General features: G+C 38.0%; 1 protein-coding gene across 2 annotated transcripts in view; it reads left to right on the top strand.

Annotated features, from left to right (window-relative positions):
- Window positions 1–2025: 2025 nt before the first annotated feature.
- Window positions 2026–21047, top strand: part of LOC126335022 (mucin-12-like) — a 79288-nt gene continuing 60266 nt past the window's right edge. Inside the window, exon 1 of one of the 2 annotated variants that reach the window (XM_049997860.1) lies at window positions 2026–2339. In XM_049997860.1, coding sequence (XP_049853817.1) covers window positions 2199–2339 — 141 coding nt within the window. In that variant the 5' untranslated portion in view covers window positions 2026–2198. The remainder of the gene's footprint in view (window positions 2340–21047) is intronic. The other variant, XM_049997859.1, reaches the window with a different exon arrangement.

Below are 21047 nucleotides of genomic sequence, written 5' to 3'. Positions count from 1 at the left end.
GCCATGGCAGACGGCTCTGCTGTGGCTGGTGTTGGCCTCACAGCACTTACCATGTTAGGTAATTACCAGACATTAACTGAATTATTGGGCAAAACATCCCATTGAAGGAAAATTCCTCAGACAGACATTAGAATTGTGGCTGCACTTTTTAAACAAGACTTCTAGATGCATATACTTCATTCTCAAGGTCCCGAAAAGCTGTTGACACTGACTGCAGTATTGTCACTAACAGCCACACACCTGATGCCATATGTCTGGTGACAAAACGTCCATCACCAAGAATGTCATAACCAACATGTTAAATATACAAAATCAGACCAAGAAAGTCAGCAAAATAGATTCTCGGGGACTGTTTTAATATAAAAAATAATAACTGGAACTGAATAAACAATTTTCAGCTTGTCCAAGCAAATTTTGCTTTTTGACTTCATTCAGTTGTCAACTGGAAAACATTGTACTGTAGGATTCTGATGAATGCTCATACTTTACCTGTGAAAAATAGCAAAACCATTTGACATGACTATGTACATAGTCCAGTTAATGTTACAGTTTAGTAGATATTTCAGTTGAATTTTGTTAACTATATGCAATAGGATAAATAAGTCAAAAGAAACACACAAACAGTGAAATTTTCTTTATTAAGTACACTCGGATTTCCACATGAACCTGAGGTACCGAGTATGAGATGTTACTCATTTTTTTACATGGCGAGTTTCCCTATTAGGCCTATAAACCATGATGCACACACAACTGTAGGACAGATAAATTTAATTCTTAGAGTATGTGTGATCATAGCCAACATGTAAGCTCAACACTTCACTGTCAGGTTGCACCAAAGCACTAGCAACATTTGACTTTTCAGCCAGGGTTGGTTTACCAGAATTTTAGTTCTGTTTGTTAGATGTTCGTTGAACTGGCACCTTCTCATTGCTGGCACAGTGTTGACCTCCTTTCTTGGAGCGAGAGTTAACGAGTGACAGCAATTTCTTCCCACAGCTTCAGAATTTGTATGTCTAAACTGTTCCTTTTGCTAAGAGAAATCTGTTACACATGAAACTGGATTCCAATCTGGGTTCCATGAGTTGAGCGATACGGAAAAAAAAGATTCTACACAATTTATGGACAGTAAAAATAAGGTTTATTAATTACCCATAGTGGATTACAATGATTGTGACTTTAATGTCTTCTAAGACTAGGCCCTTAATACAAATAATCCTTTCATGTGAACTGAAAGAAACTTAGCAGTACAACATTGCACCAGATTACTAAATGCACAAAGAACGAAATTCTATAGTTTTACCAGAAACATTCCTACTATCGAATACAATCTTTTCATCCGCATTTCGAACCATGTGCTTTTTCCCCACATGTGCTCTCAAACTAGCCAATGTATTGAAGGAATAGCTGCAGTCGTCTTGTGGGTACTTAATCTTAGCTTCTGTATTTGGCTCTATATCATGCATTTTCCTGATGTGCGGGTATAAAGTTTTTTGAAGCTGAAATGCTTTATCGCACACAAAACACGTGTTGGAATCTGCCATAGCAAACATAGGCCTAGAACACACAACAGTGAAGTACTATAACAAGTTAGCCACACAATGTATCGACCGACGAATGGCGTCGTTTAAAGAATAGGCGTTTCAGAAAGAAGCAACAATCTGGATTGGCTGGTATGCGAGACGACGTTATGGCACGACGTGGGCAATCAGCAAAGCCAATTCCTCGGCGTCCCCAGGGCTAGACGCAATTTGAGTACTTCAATTAGATCAGGTAACTTCTGTGAAGTACGTCGCTTCCCGTGTTTCGTTATCGTCAGAGACAGGGCATGACGAACGCTATCGCAGAACAAATAGGTTGATTTCAGTTGCTGAGAAAATTACATCTATGAATAAAATTTTGAACAGCTTGATTTATTACGTAATACAAACTGATGAAACATTTGAGTAAGAAAATGTCGCTTATAATTTGGTCCATAGTACCTGAACCAGCCTGAGCTCTGGAAGCCTTCCGTCTCTATTCTTTGTATTACCTGCGATATCTCTATAACATGATGTTGATGTCTTTGACTGTATTGGTTCAAAAATATCAACAATTCGTGTTTGTATACAGTTGACGCGCGATGTAGTGAGTGTGGTATTTGTTGTCATCAATTAGTGGTATCCTAGATCGTTTCATAGGAAAATAGTAAATTATTTAAGATGGGTGAATCTGTGAAAGAGATGCTACAATTTTTGTGCAGACTTTGTGCGCGGACCGATAAGTCGTGTGTTGATGTTTTCAGCAAGGATGGCAGTAGACATTTCATTCAAAAGAAGATTCGGCTTTGCCTTCCAGTTATTGTAAGTTGTGGATGACATGCAATATACAACGTATTCATATATCTTGTTCTTTTTATCTCGTTAGTTGATAAATTCACAGTATCGTTAGTGGTCACTTTACTGCTACCAGTCGTACATCTGCATGATTACTCTGGAGTTCAGAATTAAGTGCCTGCCCGCAGCAGAAAAAGTAATTTTGGAACTAAAGCAGGTCAGAGTGTACGGAAGAGTGCGTAATTAGGTGAATGAGGCATCACCACAATTATGAAGCTTGGTGTGACAGCAGTACCTCGTTTATCTTTCATATCAGTGCAGTTTTTACTAACACGAAATGAGATACTATTGCGAGCAAGTGACTTACAGGTGCAGCAGTTTATTTATGCTATTGCGAGCAAGTGACTTAGAGGTGCAGCAGTTTATTTTTACTGCAGTAGTCTATCTTTTTTGATCATGTGTTGCAGAAAACGTGTGCAGCAAACACATGCAAGTGCGATATTTAATTATGAGTGTAAAATATTTTTGGATTTATATCCACCTCAGCCGCGCAGCTACGGAGGCGGATGTGTTCTATGGGTATTTGCACGCTACATCGGATGCAGATATTTGTTACTGAATAGAACGAGTTATCTGGGAAAAAACAAAGTTAATTTTAGGATTAGAACAATACTTTTTAGATTAGCTGATTCAGGTGTGTAAAGTTATCAGTGAGAATACGCCACGATACTTGGTTTTCATTGTGTGGAACAGGCAGTTTAATTGACGGTGTGTCATTTTGCCCAAAAGCCAAATTCTAACCCTGTTTGTCTCTTCTAACTGTAGAAGCTGGTAGATTTGGTTTAATGACTTTTAAATCAGTAAGTTGACATATTGTGCATATTTTCAGTCACTAATGTTGTATGGAGTAAAGTTCTGGGGTAACTCATCTTCAAGAGAGAAAGTCCTTACAGCTAAAAAACTTGCTGTATGAATAATATGTGGTGCTGAACCACAATCATCCTGTAGACATCTGTTTAAGAAGTTGGGCATTATGATTACTGCTTCATAGTATATTTGTTCTCTCATGAAGTTTGTTGTAAATAATCAGCTACAGTTCGGAAGAAACAATAATGTATGTCATTATAATCAGAAGGAAAAATTCATTAATGCACATTAAGGTTTTATTATCACAAAAAGAGGTTCATGGCACTGCAGCAAAAATTTTTGATCACTGGGGGTCTGACAGACAGCAAAGTGAAATTCGAAAACAAGCTGAAAAAGTTTCTCCTTGGCAACTCTTTGTTCCACAGAATAATTTCTGTTATAGTAATGTATAAAAAGTGGGTAGGAATTACTAACTTCACCTGTGTATTAGAAATAACAAAAGTTCAGCATGTAACAATATTTAGAAATTAATTTCCAATGCGAATGCAAAATGATTCGTTCCACATCATTACGATTATCATGCAAAATGATTCATGGAACTTGAAACTAAACTGGCTGTTGATTACTTCTCAGTAGCTCATGGTCTTTTAAGTACTGTGTAATTTATTGCTTCTGTAATCTCTTAAATACTTTGGAGAACATTGGGAAGAGTAATATGGGTCAATAATTTTTCAGCCATAAGACTGCTAAACATTTATGAACATATAATTATTTATTTTGAATATGCAACAGGGGTTGAGGATAATTTGAGGGTAACAGAATAGTCTTCAGATCTGTAACTATGCATTTTCAGTTAAGTGTGTACATGTAATCTGGTGGAATATGATAGATGGAAATCCTGAGGAAATGCTTTGATATGAATGAAGTTTTAGTTACACATGTAGATTCTATTCAGTGTGCAAGCATAAGAGACATCAACTGTATTGTGTTGTAAACAGATCCTCTTGTAGCTACAATGCATTCACAGAAGGTCAGTGGTTTTTGCTAGTTACACATACCTGACCAGATGTCATCCCATAATATAGGACGTGGTTCTGGCATTTGTGATGACCATAAGAGTTGACAGACATCTTAGAGTTTGTGTTGAGTTAAACAGGATGTTTGTGCTTAGATATAGCCCTTCTCGAAGAGCCCAACTCAGATAACAAAATAAAGACAATATGGGTTATAGTGAAGGAAGGGCTGTTAGAACCAAATATGAAGAGGAGCACATAACATCAAGAATAAATGATACATGTGTAGCAGATGTGTGTAGTGTCGCTGAACTTTCCAGTAAGCAATTCATAACCATTGTTGAAAAGCTGGTTTGTCAAGTTCAGTAGATGCTGCCATGCAGTATCTCAGACCAGTCACTACAAATAACTACAACTATATGAGTGTGACCCTCATAACACTAGTAGAAGTAATGCCCACCATAAAATTGTTAAAATATAAAAAAAAACTATGATAATATATCAGCAAAGTTGACTAAACAGTGTGCCTCTGAGATTAGTAACATTTTAAGTTATTTATGTAACCAGTCTCTTACCAGTGGGACATTTTGAGAATGGTTGAAATATGTTGAAGTTAAGCCTTTGCATAAGAAACAAGATAAACAAAATCCATGAAACATCTGTTCAGTTTCTCTCATGCCTGCATTCTCAGAAATTTTAGAAAGATAATATACAGTTGTGTTCTTCACCATTTAACCACAAAGAAAATATTATCCAAGTCACAATTCAGATTTCTAAAGAGTTCTGGTATTGAGAAGGCTGTCTGCATATACAGTGAGAATATGCTTAATTCATTAGACAAGTAAATTAGAATTATGATGTAACAGGAAATGCTGCAAAATGATTCAATTCCTATATCTCTGACAGAAAACGAAGGCCTTCAATAGGAAAGAGACATGTATTAGGCTATGAGACATCATCCAATTGGGGACCAATAACAACTGTACTTACTTTCATTCCATAATGTTATGCGGGATTATGTTCTGGCGGTAACTCAACAGGCCAAGCTAAAGTTTTTTGAGCTCAAAAATGTGCAGTATGAATTACTTGTGCTGTGAACTCAAGAACATCCAGCAGAGGACTGTCTAAGGAACTGGGGACTTCCCCGATATGTTTATTCCTTAATTAAAATTTGTCATAAAGAATATATCTTTTTTTTCAAATTAACAACCTAGTTCATGGTATCAACACTAGTAATAAGAATAACCTTCACAAAGATTTAAAGTCACTTAACTTTGGCTCAAACAATGGAAACTCCAGGTAGGAATGAATTTCAGTGGTGTAGGAACAGACACATTGCTGCTTACTGTAAAGAAGACAAGTTAAGTTACAGACAGGCACATTTAAAAGACACGTACAACAAGATTTCAGCCACAGCATTCATCAACAAAAGAGAGACACACACCATTCATACCAACAAGCAAACACACCTCATGCACACATGACAACCAACTCCAGGATCTCAGGTCAGAATCCGATACTTTAACTGGTGCTTGACTTACATTGTACATCATATTAGTCTATTGCATTGCATTTACCTCAGTGGAGCCATACTTAAGGAATACCTCGTTCAGTAATATTTTACTATTATGTCAAGTTTTGTGGTTAACTATCTTTGGTATAGAAGACATACTTCTAGCGGAATTGTGCTTAGGAATACGTAATACATAAAAGCCTCCTAATTTTATGAGACAATGCATTTTTGTTTTGTTATTTGAATTAAATATGTTCTTCTGTTAAGATTCACAATTTCTAACTTTATTGTAATAAACAAAGTCCAGACAATTTAAGTCCTTTCATCAGCTGCCATACATTTGCTCACCTGCCTCAGACTCTTTGTGTTAACACTTCACTTACATCCGAGTGATCTTAACATGCTGCTTGCATACAAAATGCTGACACAAATCACATTTTATTGTTCTCAGTACATTCGTTGCTTGTCCACATGTCACGCTCCGTCAACATTTTGGTGGTCCTCTGTATCTCTGGAGGAAGGCACTGATGTTTACTGGGAGACAACACATTTTCGAGTTTAATCCAACCATATCCATCAGAGGATAGAGCACCACACGTGACCATCTCCTCGTAATATGAGTGACAGAATAAGCCCCACATATCCGGTCCACAGTATTGACCCCAGCTTTTGTTCCATTATATCCCATTACAGTATCTGGCTTCCCAATAACTTCATCTACTGCACCATCATCAAGCATGGTGGAGAGCAATGACGCTGCTTTGTTTTTCTTTGGAACAAAGGAGACCAAACCGATATCCTTTTGACACCCAAAGAGAAATGATGATACTCTTCTAGACTAAAAAAAACGTAGAAATTCTTGGTGAACCCTTTTCTTTGTTTTTTCTCAGTGTCCATGTGCATGTCATTCACTTTTCTAATGGTGAAAGCAGCGAAGCCTAGCTTGCGCACAATTTGTCAATGGACTCATTTCTTTTGGAATCCTTTATGTGAGTCACCAATCTCTTGATAGTTTCTGTAGGCATATTGGAAACCACATATGGACCTGGAGATTGCTTTCCACAGTAGATTTCTTTGTTGCTAGTATAGAAAAGAGTGATATCAGCTAATAAGAAGACTTTGATGCCTTATTTTGCTGTTTGATAAGTATATACAGGGTGATTATAATTGAAGTTAAGCTTTCAAACTGTTGTAGAAATAACACCACTGGTCAGAATGATGTCAAATTGAAATGGAATATTAGTAAAGAAAGGGAAAAAGTGTGTGTGTTCTGGTTTTCAGTCCAGAGACTGGTTTGATGCAGCCCCCATGCTACTCTATCCTGAGCAAGCTTATTCATCTCCAAGTAACTATTGCAACCTACATCCTTCTGAATCTGCTCAGTGATTCATCTCTTGGTCTCCCTCTATGATTTTTACCCTCCACATTCCCTCCAATACTAAATTGGTGATCCCTTGATGCCTCAGAACATGTTCTACGAACCGATCCCTTCTTCTGGTCAAATTGTGCCACAAATTTCTCTTCACCCCAATTTTATTCAGTACCTCCTCATTTGTTATGTAATCTACACATCTAATCTTCAGCATTCTTCTGTAGCACCACATTTCAAAACCTTCTGTTCCCTTCTTGTCCTACCGAGCGAGGTGGCACAGTGGCTAGCACACTGGACTCGCATTCGGGAGGACAACGGTTCATTCCCGCATCTGACCATTCTGATTTATGTTTTCCGTGATTTCCCTAAATCGCTTCAGGCAAATGCCAGGATGGTTCCTTTGAACAGGCATGGCCGACTTCCTTCCTCATCCTTCCCTAATCTGATGAGACGAAGACCTCACTGTTTGGCTCTTCCTCCAAACAACCCAACCCAATCCCTTCTTGTCCAATCTGTTTATTGTCCATGTTCACATCCATACATGGCTACACTCCATCCAAATACTTTCAGAAAAGACTTCCTGACACTTAACTGTATACTTGATGTTAACAAATTTCTCTTCCTCAGGAACACTTTCCTTTCCATTGCCAGTCTATATTTTATATCTTCTCTACTTCGACCATCATCAGTTATTTTGCTCCCAAATAGCAAAAGTCATCTACTACTTTAAGTGTCTCATTTCCTAATCTAATTCCCTCAGCATCGCCTGATTTAATTTGACTACATTTCATTATCCCCATTTTGATTTTGTTGATGTTCATCTTATAGCCATCTTTCAAGACACTGTCCGTTCTGTTCAACTGCTCATCCATGTCTTTTGCTGTCTCTGACAGAATGACAATGTCATCGGCAAACCTCAAAGTTTTTATTTCTTCTCCATGGCTTTTAATTCCTACTCCAAATGTTTCTTTTGTTTCCTTTACAGCTTGCTCAATATACAGATTGAATAACATCAGAGATAGGCTACAATCCTGTCTCACTCCCTTCCCAACCACTGCTTCCCTTCCATGCCACTTGACTCTTATAACTGCCATCTGTACAAATTGTAAATAGCCTTTTTCTCCCTGTATTTGATCCCGGCCATCTTCAGAATTTGAAAGAGAGTATTCCAGTCAACATTGTCAAAAGCTTTCTCCATGTCTACAAATGCTAGAAACATAGGTTTGCCTTTCTCTAATCTATCTTCTAAGATAAGTCATAGTGTCAGTACTGCCTCACATGTTCCGTCATTTCTGTGGTATCCAAACTGATCATCCCCAAGGTCGGCTTCTACCAGTTTTTCCATTTGTCAGTAAAGAATCCGTGTTAGTATTTTGTCCCTGTGACTTTTTAAACTGATAGTTCAGTAATTTTCACACCGGTCAACACCTGCTTTCTTTGGGATTGCAATCTTCTTGAAGTCTATCTCATACATCATGTTCACCAGGGCTGGCTCACCCAAGGCTGTCAGTAGCTCTAATGGAATGTTGTCTACTCCTGGGGCCTTTTTTTGACTTAGGTCTTTCAGTGCTCTGTCAAATTCTTCACGCAGTATCATATTTCCCATTTCATCTTCATCTACATCCTCCTCCATTTCCATAATATTGTTCTGAAGTACATTGCCCTTGTATAGACTCTCTATATACTCCTTCTACCTCTGTGCTTAGAACTGGTTCTCCATCTGAGCTCTTGGTTTTCATACAGGTAGTTCTCTTTTCTCCAAAAGTCTCTTTAATTTTCCTGTAGGTAGTATCTATCTTAGTCCTAGTGATTTATGCCTTGACATCCTTACATTTGTCATCTAGTCATTCCTGTTTAGCCATTTTGCACTTCCTGTCGATCTCATTTTTCAGACGTTTGTATTTTTTTGCCTACTTTGTGTATTGCATTTTTATACTTTCTCCTTTCATCGATGAAATTCAATATCTCTTCTGTTACCCATGGATTTCTACTGGCCCTCGTCTGTTTCCCTACTTGATCCTCTGCTGCCTTCACTATTTCATCTTTCAAAGCTACCCATTCTTCTTCTCTTGTATTTCTTTCCCCCATTCTTGTCAGTTGTTCTCTAATGCTCTCTCTGAAACGCTCTACAGTGTGTGGTTTTTTCAGTTTATCCAGATCCCATCTCCTTAAATTCGCAGCTTTTCGCAGTTTTTAGATTGTGGTCAGAGTCCACATCTGCCCTTGGAAATGTCTTACAATTTAAAACCTGGTTGCTAAATCTATGCCGTACCATTATATAACCTATCTGAAACCTTCCAGTGTCTCCAGGCCTGTGCCACATTTATAACCTCCTTTCATGATTTTTAAACCAGGTGTGAGCTATGATTAAGTTATGCTCTGTGAAAATTCTACCAGGTGGCTTCCTCTTACATTCCTTATGCCCATTCAATATTTGCCCTCAACTTTTCTTTCTCTTTCTTTTCCTACTATCTAATTCCAGTCCTCCATGACTATTAAATTTTCGGCCCCCTTCACTATCTGAATAATTTCTTTTATCTCATCATACATTTCATCAAATCTCTTCATCATCTGTGCAGCTAGTTGCCATATAAACTTGTAGTACTGTGTTAGGCGTGGGCTTCGTGTCTATCTTGGCTGCAGTAATGCGTTCACTATGCTGTTTGTAGTAGTTTACCCGTGCTCCATATTTTTATTCATTACTAAACATACTCCTGCATTACCACTATTTGATTTTGTATTTATAACCCTGTATTCATGTGCCAGAAGTCTGGTTCTCCTGCCACCGAACTTCACAAATTCCCACTATATCTAACTTTTATTTATCCATTTCCCTTTTTAAATTTTCTAACCAACCTACCCGATTAAGGGATCTGACATTCCACGCTCCAATCCGTAGAACGCCAGTTTTCTTTCTCCTGATAACGATGTCCTTAGTAGTCCCTGCCTGGAGATCCGAATGGGGGACTATTTTACCTCCGGAATGTTTTACCCAAGAGGATGCCATCATCATTTAAGCTTATAGTAAAGCTGCATGCCCTCAGGAAAAATTACGGCTATAGTTTCCCCTTGCTTTCAGCTGTTTGCAGTACCAGCTCAGCAAGGCTGTTTCGATTAATGTTACAAGGCCAGATCAGTGTATTATTCAGACTGTTGCCCCTGCAGCTGCTGAAAATGCTAAGGCCCCTCTTCAGGAACCATACATTTGTCTAGCCTCTCAACAGATACCCCTCGATTGTAGTTTCACGTACGGTATGGCTATCTGTATCACTGACGCAGTCGAGCCCCCCTACCAACAGCAAGGTTCATGGTTACAAAATCTTGCAGTATATATCACTGTAAGTATCATAATTTAATTGTACTCAACTGCAAGTGACAAATGAATCATACAACAAGGTGTACGTTTGATGTTAAACAAACCGTACTACTCAGTGTGTGTGTGTACAGGTGTAATACTGTTAGTTACGTAAGCCCATCCACCACAGCAAGGTCGTATCACATTGGATGGGAAGAATCGGATTTTAATTGTCGTGAGGTGAAAAAATGCAAAAAAAGTGTCAATCACATTGGTTTTTAATTGTCATGAGGCTAAAAACCACATAAAAAGCATCAGTCACATCAGCTTTTAACTGTCCTGAGGCCAAAAACCACATGAATCAAAATCAAATCGGATTATTAATTTCAGTGTGACTGGCACAAAACATGTTCAGTATGCTGTCCGCTGTTTTCTGCAAGTTTAAATCGAGAAACAGCATGTTCCACAACTGATAGAAGTGTTTCCGGGGTACATGCAGAATGTGTTGTGTAATGTGTGCCTTCAATGCAGCTAAGTTTGTAATTGGGACACTGAACACATCTTTCAGATAGCCCCACATCCAGAAGTCACAAGCATTAAGATCAGGTGATCAGAACGGCCAGGTTGTAGAGGAATGGCAGTTGATAATTCTAGCATTTCGGAAACAGCACCTCAGCAGCTGCTTAACTGGATTTGCAATGTGCAGAGGTGCACTATCTTGCATAAAAACTCATCCCATCCACACAGTTGGAGAGCTGGAAAGATGTGGTTGCACAAAAGACACTCCTAGCACTTACCAGTGACGGTACAGGTAACAGGACCGGAAGCACCTGTCTCTTTGAAAAAATTTGGCCCTATGATAAATGATGCCGTAAACCCGCACCACACAGTGGTCTTTACAGGATGAAGTGGTACTGATTGATTTATGTGTGGATTTTTCATTGCCTATATTCGACAATGTTGTGTATTGACATGTCCTGTCAGATGGAAGTGGGCTTCGTTTGTCCACAAAATCTTCCATGACCAATCATTGTCCACTTCCATATGAGCAACAAATTCTAAAGAAAAGGTCTCTCTTGCTGGCAGGTCAACAGGAAGAAACTCTTGCACATTGGTAATTTTGAATGGATAGGAAAGAAGGATATTTCGTAGGATTTTTCGCACCATGCTCACGGGTGTGTCTAATGTTCAGGCAATTCTCTGTGCACTACACGTTTGCACACCGCCACCCATCTCCCTCTGCATTGCTATGGCCACTGCTTCCACTGACGTCGAATCAGTTCATTTCCTTCCTCTACCAGGTTGCACACGAAAAAAACCTTTCTTCAAATTTCTGAAGTCCCATGGCAGTCATCAGACCAACACCTGTATTCAAACCCTTCAGTGTCCAGAACTTCTGCAGAGTGACATATGCACAGTTATCATTCTTGCAGTACAGCTTTACAAGCAAAGTGCAATCCTGCGTTGAGACAGTCATGGTGAATGTCGCACACATGATAGGAGGAAAAGCTGTGTACCTGGCGTGTTTATACCAATTTCAGTGGATTGTGCACATGACAGGTGTTTTCATTGCCGTATTCTGACACACACAGTGCAACCTATTGATCAATTTTCACACTGTTGTTTTCTTCTGCCATACGTTTTTCCCTTCTCTGATAATATTCCATTGCAATTTGACGTCATTCTGACCACTGGTGTTATTTCTACAGCATTTTTAAAGTTCAACTTTAATTATAATCTCCTTGTATACTGAATAAAACTGCATTATCCACAGAAAGCCTAATGTTTTTCATCTGTGGTGATAAACTCACTGGTATTGTTTGCTTTTTGCAATTTGCCCTGAACTCATCCAGAGCTACATGGATGAGTGCTAATTTGTCACTTCCTTTTCTCTGATCCCGAGTGATCTTGTCATTAAAATGTAAACACCCAAGCATGAAGAGAAGACTCTTGAAACTCATCACAGCACAGTTTATTCTATTCCTGAACCACCAGTGCCCCTTGTTTGGTTTTGTTTATTCACACTTATGAGGTAAGGTAATCTCAGAAGTGTCATTATCTTAGTTCTGGAAGTTAGAGACGAATATCTCTCTCTCTTGAATACAACATGGTTTCCTTTTTATGTTCTTTTTCTTCTTCTTCACTTCATGTATTGGACAAGTTGCTTATTACGGTACGCATTTCTTGTCAGGGGTTCCTATATTTCTTGTTCTAGTGCATTTATAATTTAGAGCCTTTACTGGGAATCTTTCTCTACCCGCACGGTCTACATGTTCCATTTTCTCCTGTTTTCCTTTATGTTTTCATGTGGGTTTTTATACCTAAATATTTCCTTATATCTTCATTTCTTTTTTGATTTTCCCTTGTAACTCCTCCCACTCTCCTTGGAAATCCCATTTCTTGAGCCTGTATTCTACTGTCTTGGTGTCTTGTTGTTCTCAATGCTTCAGTTCCACAAGTATGGGTTGGTACTGCTATTCCTTTTGAGTAAGCTTTTGATAATATGAATAAAGAAATTCTATGGAATATCATGACTGAACGAGGTTACCCATCTCACCTCATAAATGCTATTAAGAATCTATATACACACACCTGTCCGCCTGCTTAGCTGGGTGGTAACATGCTTGCCTCCCATGCACTGGACCTGGGTTCGATTCCCGGTTGAGGTGGAGATTTTCTCCACTCAGGGACTGGGTGTTGTGTTGTTCTCATCATCATTTCATTGTCAACTGCAAGTCGCCCAATGTGGCACCAACTGAAATAAGACTTGCACTTGGCGGCCGAACCCGAATGGGACTTCTCGGCCAGCAATGCCATATGATTATTTCATTTCATTATACAAACACCGAAATTGTTACATGTATGGGAAACATAACAACGAAGCCAGTGAACACAAACAAGTGGGTACAACAAGAATGGTGTATTTCTCCAACACACTTCAAGCAGATGAAAAATTTTGTCGATTGTGGCACTAGACGTGTATTTTATATACAGGTGACCTAACTCTGATTACAGAGAACGAAGGTGACCTTCAGAAGGAAGTCTATAATTTGCAACAGATAGCTTCAAATTACAACTTAACATTGCCGGTAGATAAAATGAAAGTGATGGCATTTCAGAGCAGATAACCAATAAGATCTAAAGTAGTCTTCAATAATAAACTCTTGGAGTAAGTAAAACATTTTGAATATCTAGAATGTGATATCACTTATGAATATAACCATGACATGGACCAAAAATAAAATAAATTTACTTCTGTATGTGGAATGTTTAATATTCAGTTTTTTTGTATATTTCACGACAATGCCAATAACATTCAAAGATACGTTAATTACAGGCCTAACTATCGAGATTTTGATGTTACATGTTAATTATCTTCTTATTTCTTTTCATATTTTATATTTCATCACTTCGTTACCTTTTTTTTTCCCCCTGTTCTTGAACTGTTTTTGTAACTGTGTATGTGTGCGCGCCACATTTTGGCTTATGTGTATTTCCTTGTTGACCTATGTGAGCACACATAGATGTCAGTTCACCCACAACTTTGAGTCAGTCACTTACTGCTGGACCTACTTGCATAATTGTACATAGTACTTTCATGATTGACAAGTTACTATGTAATGATGTTGAATATAAAATGTTGTATACAGATGATGATGGATGTTTTAAGAATGGTTTGTTTGTTTGCTTGTATATTTGTTTCCTATATTAACACATCTGATTGTTTCATTTTTGTAATGATGTCAATTATTAATTTTCTGAGGTCTTGAATGCTTACTGCTTTATCTTGTTGGTATAGCCAACATTTTATTGTGTTAGAATCCTATATGAGAATGCACTGTGATATTTAGAGATCATGTCTTAGCCTCATTTTACCAGCCGATACTATGTTACCTACATCAAATGTGACACACTTGCTTTCAAATTCTCAAGCCACAATACAGGTGTTTGATAGTGCACACAATATATCAGCATTGTAGCCGAAGCATTAATGAAGGTATAGCTGTTTCCCAGACCTAACAAAGAATCTAAACTTGTAAAAATTAAACTTGTTTTGCATTTGGCATAAAATTACCTTATTTTGCATTTGGCGTAATTTATAAGCCAATGCGTTCACTGGAAGATTAAGTAGATGGGACTGGATAAATTGAAAGAACCAGAGGATGTTGAGAGCTACAGAGAGAGCAGTTGGCAAAATTTTACTGCACCAGGAGTAAGGAATATGGTAGAAGACCAGTGGATCACTTTGAGAGGTGAAATAGTGAAATCAGTGTAGGATGACATAATTTAATTGACAAGATGTAGAAATATAGAAGTGCAGCATCTCAAACAGACAAAAGGGAATATAGATAGCTCAAAAATGAGATTTATAGAAAAAGCAAAATGATTAAGTAGGAGTAGCTGGAGGACAAATGCAAGGCTGTACGAACATGCATGATTAGGGGAAAGGCAGATGCTATTTATAGCAAAATTAGAGACACCTTTGGAGAAAAGAGAAGCAGGTGCATGAATATCAAGAGCTCAGATGATAAGCCAGTACAAAGCAAAGAAGGGAAAACAGAAAGGTGGAATGGAGACAGATTTGATGAAAATGTTATAGGAAGAAATGATTAAATAAGTGAAGAGGATGAGATGGGGGATATAATACTGCAAAAAGAATTTGGTAGAGCTCTGAAAGACCTAACTGGGAGCAATGGCTCTGGAGTAGATGACATTTCCACAGAATTATTGATATCCATGTGAGAGCCAGCCATAACAGAATTATTCCACTCGGTGTGCAAGATGTATGATATGGGGAAAATTCCACAAGACTTCAAGAAGTATGTAATAATTCCATTTCCAAAGAAGGCATATGCTGACAGGTGTGAGTATGATTGGCAAAAACTGATACAAATGATTTACAGAAGAATGGAAAAAACAGTCAGGAGGTGTCCTTGTCAAAATTAGTTTGAGTTCTGGAAAATTATAACAGCATACAAGGAAATACTGGCACTACATCTTACCTTAGAATGCAGGTTGAAGAAAGGCAAAAACTATATAAACAGCATTTATAGATTTGGAGAAAACTTTTGACAGGGTTAACTGATTACACACTTTGAAATTTTGAAGTTAGCATGAGCATGAATAAAATACAAGGACGAAAAGCTCATTTACAAGAAACCAGACAGCAGTTACATGAGTCTAAGGGCATGAAAGGGCAACAGTGCTTGAGATGAGATTGAGACTAAATCATAGTTTATCTCTGAAACAAGCAATAGTCAAGGAAATTAAAGATCAGGAAGAAGCTGATTAAGTGAATATAATTACTTATGTTGCACTCATGCCACTTTCATATATGCTGGTATCAAGTATGTTATGACAAGCTAGATTAGCATTGCACTTTACAGTACTATGCTTCACTGGGTTCCTTAATATGACAAGTATCCATTCATTTGGTCCATTAATTTGATTGGTAGTCTTAATTTACATGTCTGTATTAGACCTGACACAAGAAAATTATCAGTTTTTTTCTGAAGTTAGGTAACTAACATGAGAGTGGTGTATGTTGGATTCATGGTCAATATCCCGTAGGAACTTAGTTTTACAACATTTGACATGCTCATTTTTACACCCATGAAGCTGTTGTTTAAGGGTGAAACATTATTTTGAAGTTCTGTCAGAAATATGCTCTTACATTAATATCTTAATGATCTATTGTGGATACCTGTTCTACACTAGTGTTTTGGTAGGTAAAAGAGAGGAGTTCCAGAATGGGAAAAAAGCTGTACATTTATGTATGATAGTTTACAGCTTTTATAAATACATTATATGGTCTTTGTTTTGAGTTTTGAGCTTCAATATCATGAGATCAAAGGCAGATGCACTTCAATTCATGTCCGATCCTATGTAATGGTTTTATACCTGACTTTGTGGTTTTATTTATGTTGAACTTTATTATCTTGCCTGTTGTACTTAGTTAATTTTATTTCCAACTTTATGCAATGGTTTATACTTGACTATGTGGATTTACCACTGTAATTGTTGTGTACCTGATTGTGTGGTTGTATTAATGTTGGCGTTTACTATGTCATACTATGTGGTTGTATTAATGTTGGCGTTTACAGTGTCATACTAGGTTGTCAGTAAAAGTTTGTCTGTGGACCTGTTTATTGATGTTTTGAAATTTTGTTTTCATATTACTAGCATCACCGATGGGTTCAGAATTTATTTCATCCATTTTCCGAGCATGGGGACACATATACACCTTTCTGTTGCAAATTGTAAATTAAGTATCAGCTTGCAAAGATTATTGCTTGCATTCAAAATATGCATTGCGTAGTCCTTGTTACTGCTTGTGGGGTTAGTCACTTTATAATTAAAAAACTGAAAAAAGAGAAAAAAAAGTAGCAGCTAAATGGAACAGTTCCAATAAAAGCCCCCATCCAACTCTTCCTATTATCTTCCACACTGTGGTGTCTCAGTTAGCTGAATGAAGTTCAGGAGAAGTAATGGAATGTAGTGGAATTAAATCAGGCAAGGCTGAGGGTATGAGATTAGGAAATAAAACACTAAAAGTGGTAGATGACTTTTTGCAATATGGGCATCAAAATAACTGATGATTGTTGAAGTAGAGAAAATGTAAAATGCATGCTGGCAATAGCAAGACAAGCATTTTGGGAAAAAGAGAGATTTATTAACATTGAATATAAATTTAACTATTAGGATGTCTTTTCTGAAGGTATTTGTTTCGAGTGTAGTCTTGTACAGAAGTGAAGCGTGGATGATATGCAGTTCAGGCAAGAAGAGAATGGAAGCTTTTTAAATGTGCTGCTACAGAAGAATGCTGAAGATTACATGATTACACTGAGTCACTAATCAGAAGGTACTGAACTGAATTGAGGAAAAAAGAATTTTATGTCACAACTTGACTAAAAGAAGGGATCAATTGATATGACACCTTCTGAGGCGTCAAAAAATAGAAGATTTGGTAATAGAAGGAAGTTTGTGGATGGGGGAGGGGGGCAAAAGGGGGTAGGGTTGGGTTAAAAATTGTAGAGGGAGACCTGGGCATGAATACAGTAAGGAGGTTCAGATGACTATAGGTTGCAGTAGTTATAGAGAGATTTGCACAGGATAGATTAATGTGGAGAGCTGCATCAAACCAGTCTCTGGACTTAAAAACAATGACAATAATACATTTGTCCTTCGGATCAGAATAGATCATACTGATTAACAGATTATCGAGTTTCTAATGGTACTCAGCAAAAGTCTGCTGACCTGAGGCACCTCGTTTTCATGTACAGATTAGAGGCCTGATAAAATTCCATTTTTTCTTTGGAGTGTAAACTGAACTTCCCTTGTGGATTAAAATTGTTCGCTAGACCATTACTTCAATTTTTCCTGACAATACTGTACAATCGGGTGCACTAAACCATGTCTCGCAGACAGACCATATACTTCAGTCTTCTATGCCTCTCATAGTCCCCAAGCTCTGCAGAGGCTCTCTGCTATATTGTACTAGGTGTGTCTTATCTGCAGCGTAGTCATTAATTCTGCAGTGAACCTTTTTTTTTCTATTGCTTAATGTGTACTGGAATGAACTTCCTGTTAGGTAAATAATTGTGCCATGTACCACAACACAAATCTAGATAGTTGCGCTTCACTTCAGAGTGCTTTCATGCAAAAAAATTCCAGTTTTCCATGAAAAGTCTTCTTGTATATTGTATATTATATAAGCATCTTACAGTGTCCTTTCACATTATCCTTTAAAAGCATTTCACTTTTGCCCCTTGTTGTAGTCTACCCCTCTCTTGTTTATATTTGTTTTGACTGTTTGTGTCATATCATTCTGGCATGCTGTGTTTGCTGTTAATTCCAGTTTCCAGGGATCAGTTGCATGATAAATCATAATATTATTGGATATAGGTTCTGCCTTTCACGCAAAACACTGTCTTTTCTTGTTAACCAATTATGTTTTGCCATTATCAGTGGGTTTTGATTATTGAAAAACTGTAAAAAGTGAACATATTTTGGATTGTAATTGATCTAACAAAATGACGCCCAAAGACAGTTTTTGTTTTCACCTAAATTTTACATTGTGCGGTTTTGCAAGACCATCTGTATGGTATCCTGCACTGTTAGCGTGTCATCTGCAAACCAAACAGTGTAATTGTGAATTTTGTCAGTGAGTTAACACATCCCTTAAATTTTAAAAACATGATTTTGGTGTGGCAAATGTTTTGCATGTGTATTTATTATTACTCACATTTTGTTGTGACAGATCCTTCTTCTTTCACATTCTGAGAGCACTGCACACACATATTAGGTGTACTTTGTATTGTTTTGGTAAAACAGATGCCTTTTCACTTCACAAAATGCAGTGTAAATGATGTTGTTGTGAGTCCTGACCCAGCCGGCATTTGGGTGACCAGAAAAAAAAAAACAGTGTTTTGCATAAAGGGCAGAACCTATATCCAATAATTTTAACTGTATACACAGAAAAATACAAGAACTGCAAATCCAAAAGATGAATAAATCATAATGGTGTCGAATGAGTCATTTTGTATTCACATCACAATTTTTTTTGTAAATATGGCTACATACTGACTATTTACAAGTGGAACTCTTCCTGAAATATATACAGATGTGAAGGAAGTTAGACCTATTGGGGTTAGCTGAAATGAGATGGAAAGGAGAAGGAAGGAGAGAACTGAGGAAAGGCTACTAATTATACTGGAGTGGAAATGAGGAGGGAAGGAGAAATGGAGTCGGAATAGTAGTAAGAGATGGATTGAAAGAGGAAGTGAAGAGATTAAGTGATAGGATGTCGAAGACCAAAATATCACTCAAGGGGATGACCATAGAGGTAATACAAGTGTATGCAGTGCAGGTGGGTTGCACTTCTTAGAAGAAGCAAGAGTTTGAAGAGTAAATGGAGAAGCAGATGGGAAGGAAGAATATGATGGTAATGGGGGATTTAAATGTACAAGTTGGAAGAGAAAGACAAGGCTGCAAAAGTGTGCTTGGACCAGAGGGTTGGGGCTGCCAAAATGAGGAAGGTGAAAGACTATTGGAGTTCTGTCAAAGGAATGACTTGCTGGTTGGGAACTCTTGGTTCAGGAAAAGGGAGAACCACAACATTACCTGGTACAGTCAATACTTAAAGAGAATGTAGATAGTTGACTACTTCTTGTATGATAGTGCAATGAATATGAACATAATTGACATTAAGGTATTACCATCAGAGGCCTTGGATAGCCACCACTGTTTGCTGGTAATGAACCTGAGAGAGACTAAGGATAATAAAGGGACAGAAAACCAGGAAAGACGTGTAAGGGTATGGAAGTTGAAGGAGGAAGAAAGCAGGCTGCAGTCAATACAAGTAGTAAAGGAAAGCATCCCAGAGGATGAACCAAAAATGGTAGAAGAGGAAAGGGGTAGATTCAAGGGAACATTAGTAAGTGGAGCAGAAGCAATATGTGGGAGGACAAGAAACAAAAAGAGATGGAAAGAAACATCCTGGTGGAATGTTAAAACAGTACAGAAGAAGAATAGAGTCTTTGGAGTATGGTTCCACAAGAGAATAGTAGAGGCGAGAGAAGAGTATCTAGCAAGAAAGAAAGAAGCAAAAATAGTAGTCGTGGAGGAGGATGAAAGTGGATGGAACAGTGGACTAGAATGATGGAGGAGGAGAGTGAAGGTTCAAAAATGGTGTTATATGGGATGATTAAAAGTAAGAGGAAGAACGGTATGACAGATTATGCTCAAATGGTGAACAAAAGTGGACAAGATGTAGAGAATAAGCAGGAACTCAAGAATATGTGGAAGGAGTATTTTGAAGAACTCCTGAAACCGAATGGGGACCTGGATGAGGAGGAACAAGCCGAGGAGAAAAAGAGGAGGAACAGCACACAGAAAAAGACCTTACATGGGGAGAAGTGGAAGAGGCATTGGGCAAGATGAAGGGAGAAAGTCACCAGGTCTGGATGAGCTAAGTGTAGAGATGGTGGGAGCAGCAGGAGAGGTGGAAATATAACGGCTATATCGAGTAATGAAAAATGTGTGGAGACAGAAGATGATGCCAGAAGACTGGAAGAAGGGAATAATTGTCCCAATCTTTAAGAAAGGAAATATAATAGAGTGCAAGAACTATCGGGGATAACACTGATGAGTCATTGTGCAAAGATTTTTGAGAAAATTTTGGAAGCATGAATTCGGGCAAAATGAGAAGGAAGAATGAGAGAAAAGCAACATGGCTTCAGAACAGGAAGGTTCATGGTGGATCTAATTTTTGCTGTAAGACAACTGCAGGAACAGCACTATGAATATGGAATAGATCTATTAATGACCTTCCTGGACATTGAAAAAGCATATGATAGTGTACGTAGAAGCAAAGTGTGGAAAGCCCTGGAGAACAGGGGAGTAGCAAAACAGATTATTTGGAGGATAAGGGAAATGTACCATGGAAGTGTGAGCTGTGTGAAAGTGGGAGGAGAGAGATCAGCATGTATTGAGCAGAAGAATGTCTGGAGACAGGGAAGTACACTCACCATTACTCTTCATTGTAGTGATGGGCGATATAATGAGTACAGTACCACAAGTAATTGGTGGAGGAAAAATGAAAGCTGTGGTATTTGCAGATGATCTGATGATTTGGCGGAATAAGGAGGAAGGACAAGAGCAATTAGACATATGG

This window comes from Schistocerca gregaria, chromosome 2 (assembly GCF_023897955.1).
Source record: "Schistocerca gregaria isolate iqSchGreg1 chromosome 2, iqSchGreg1.2, whole genome shotgun sequence".
NCBI classification, from domain to species: Eukaryota; Metazoa; Arthropoda; class Insecta; order Orthoptera; family Acrididae; genus Schistocerca; species Schistocerca gregaria.
Note: the sequence above shows the minus strand (reverse complement) of the source record. Positions and strands in the feature narration are given on the sequence as shown.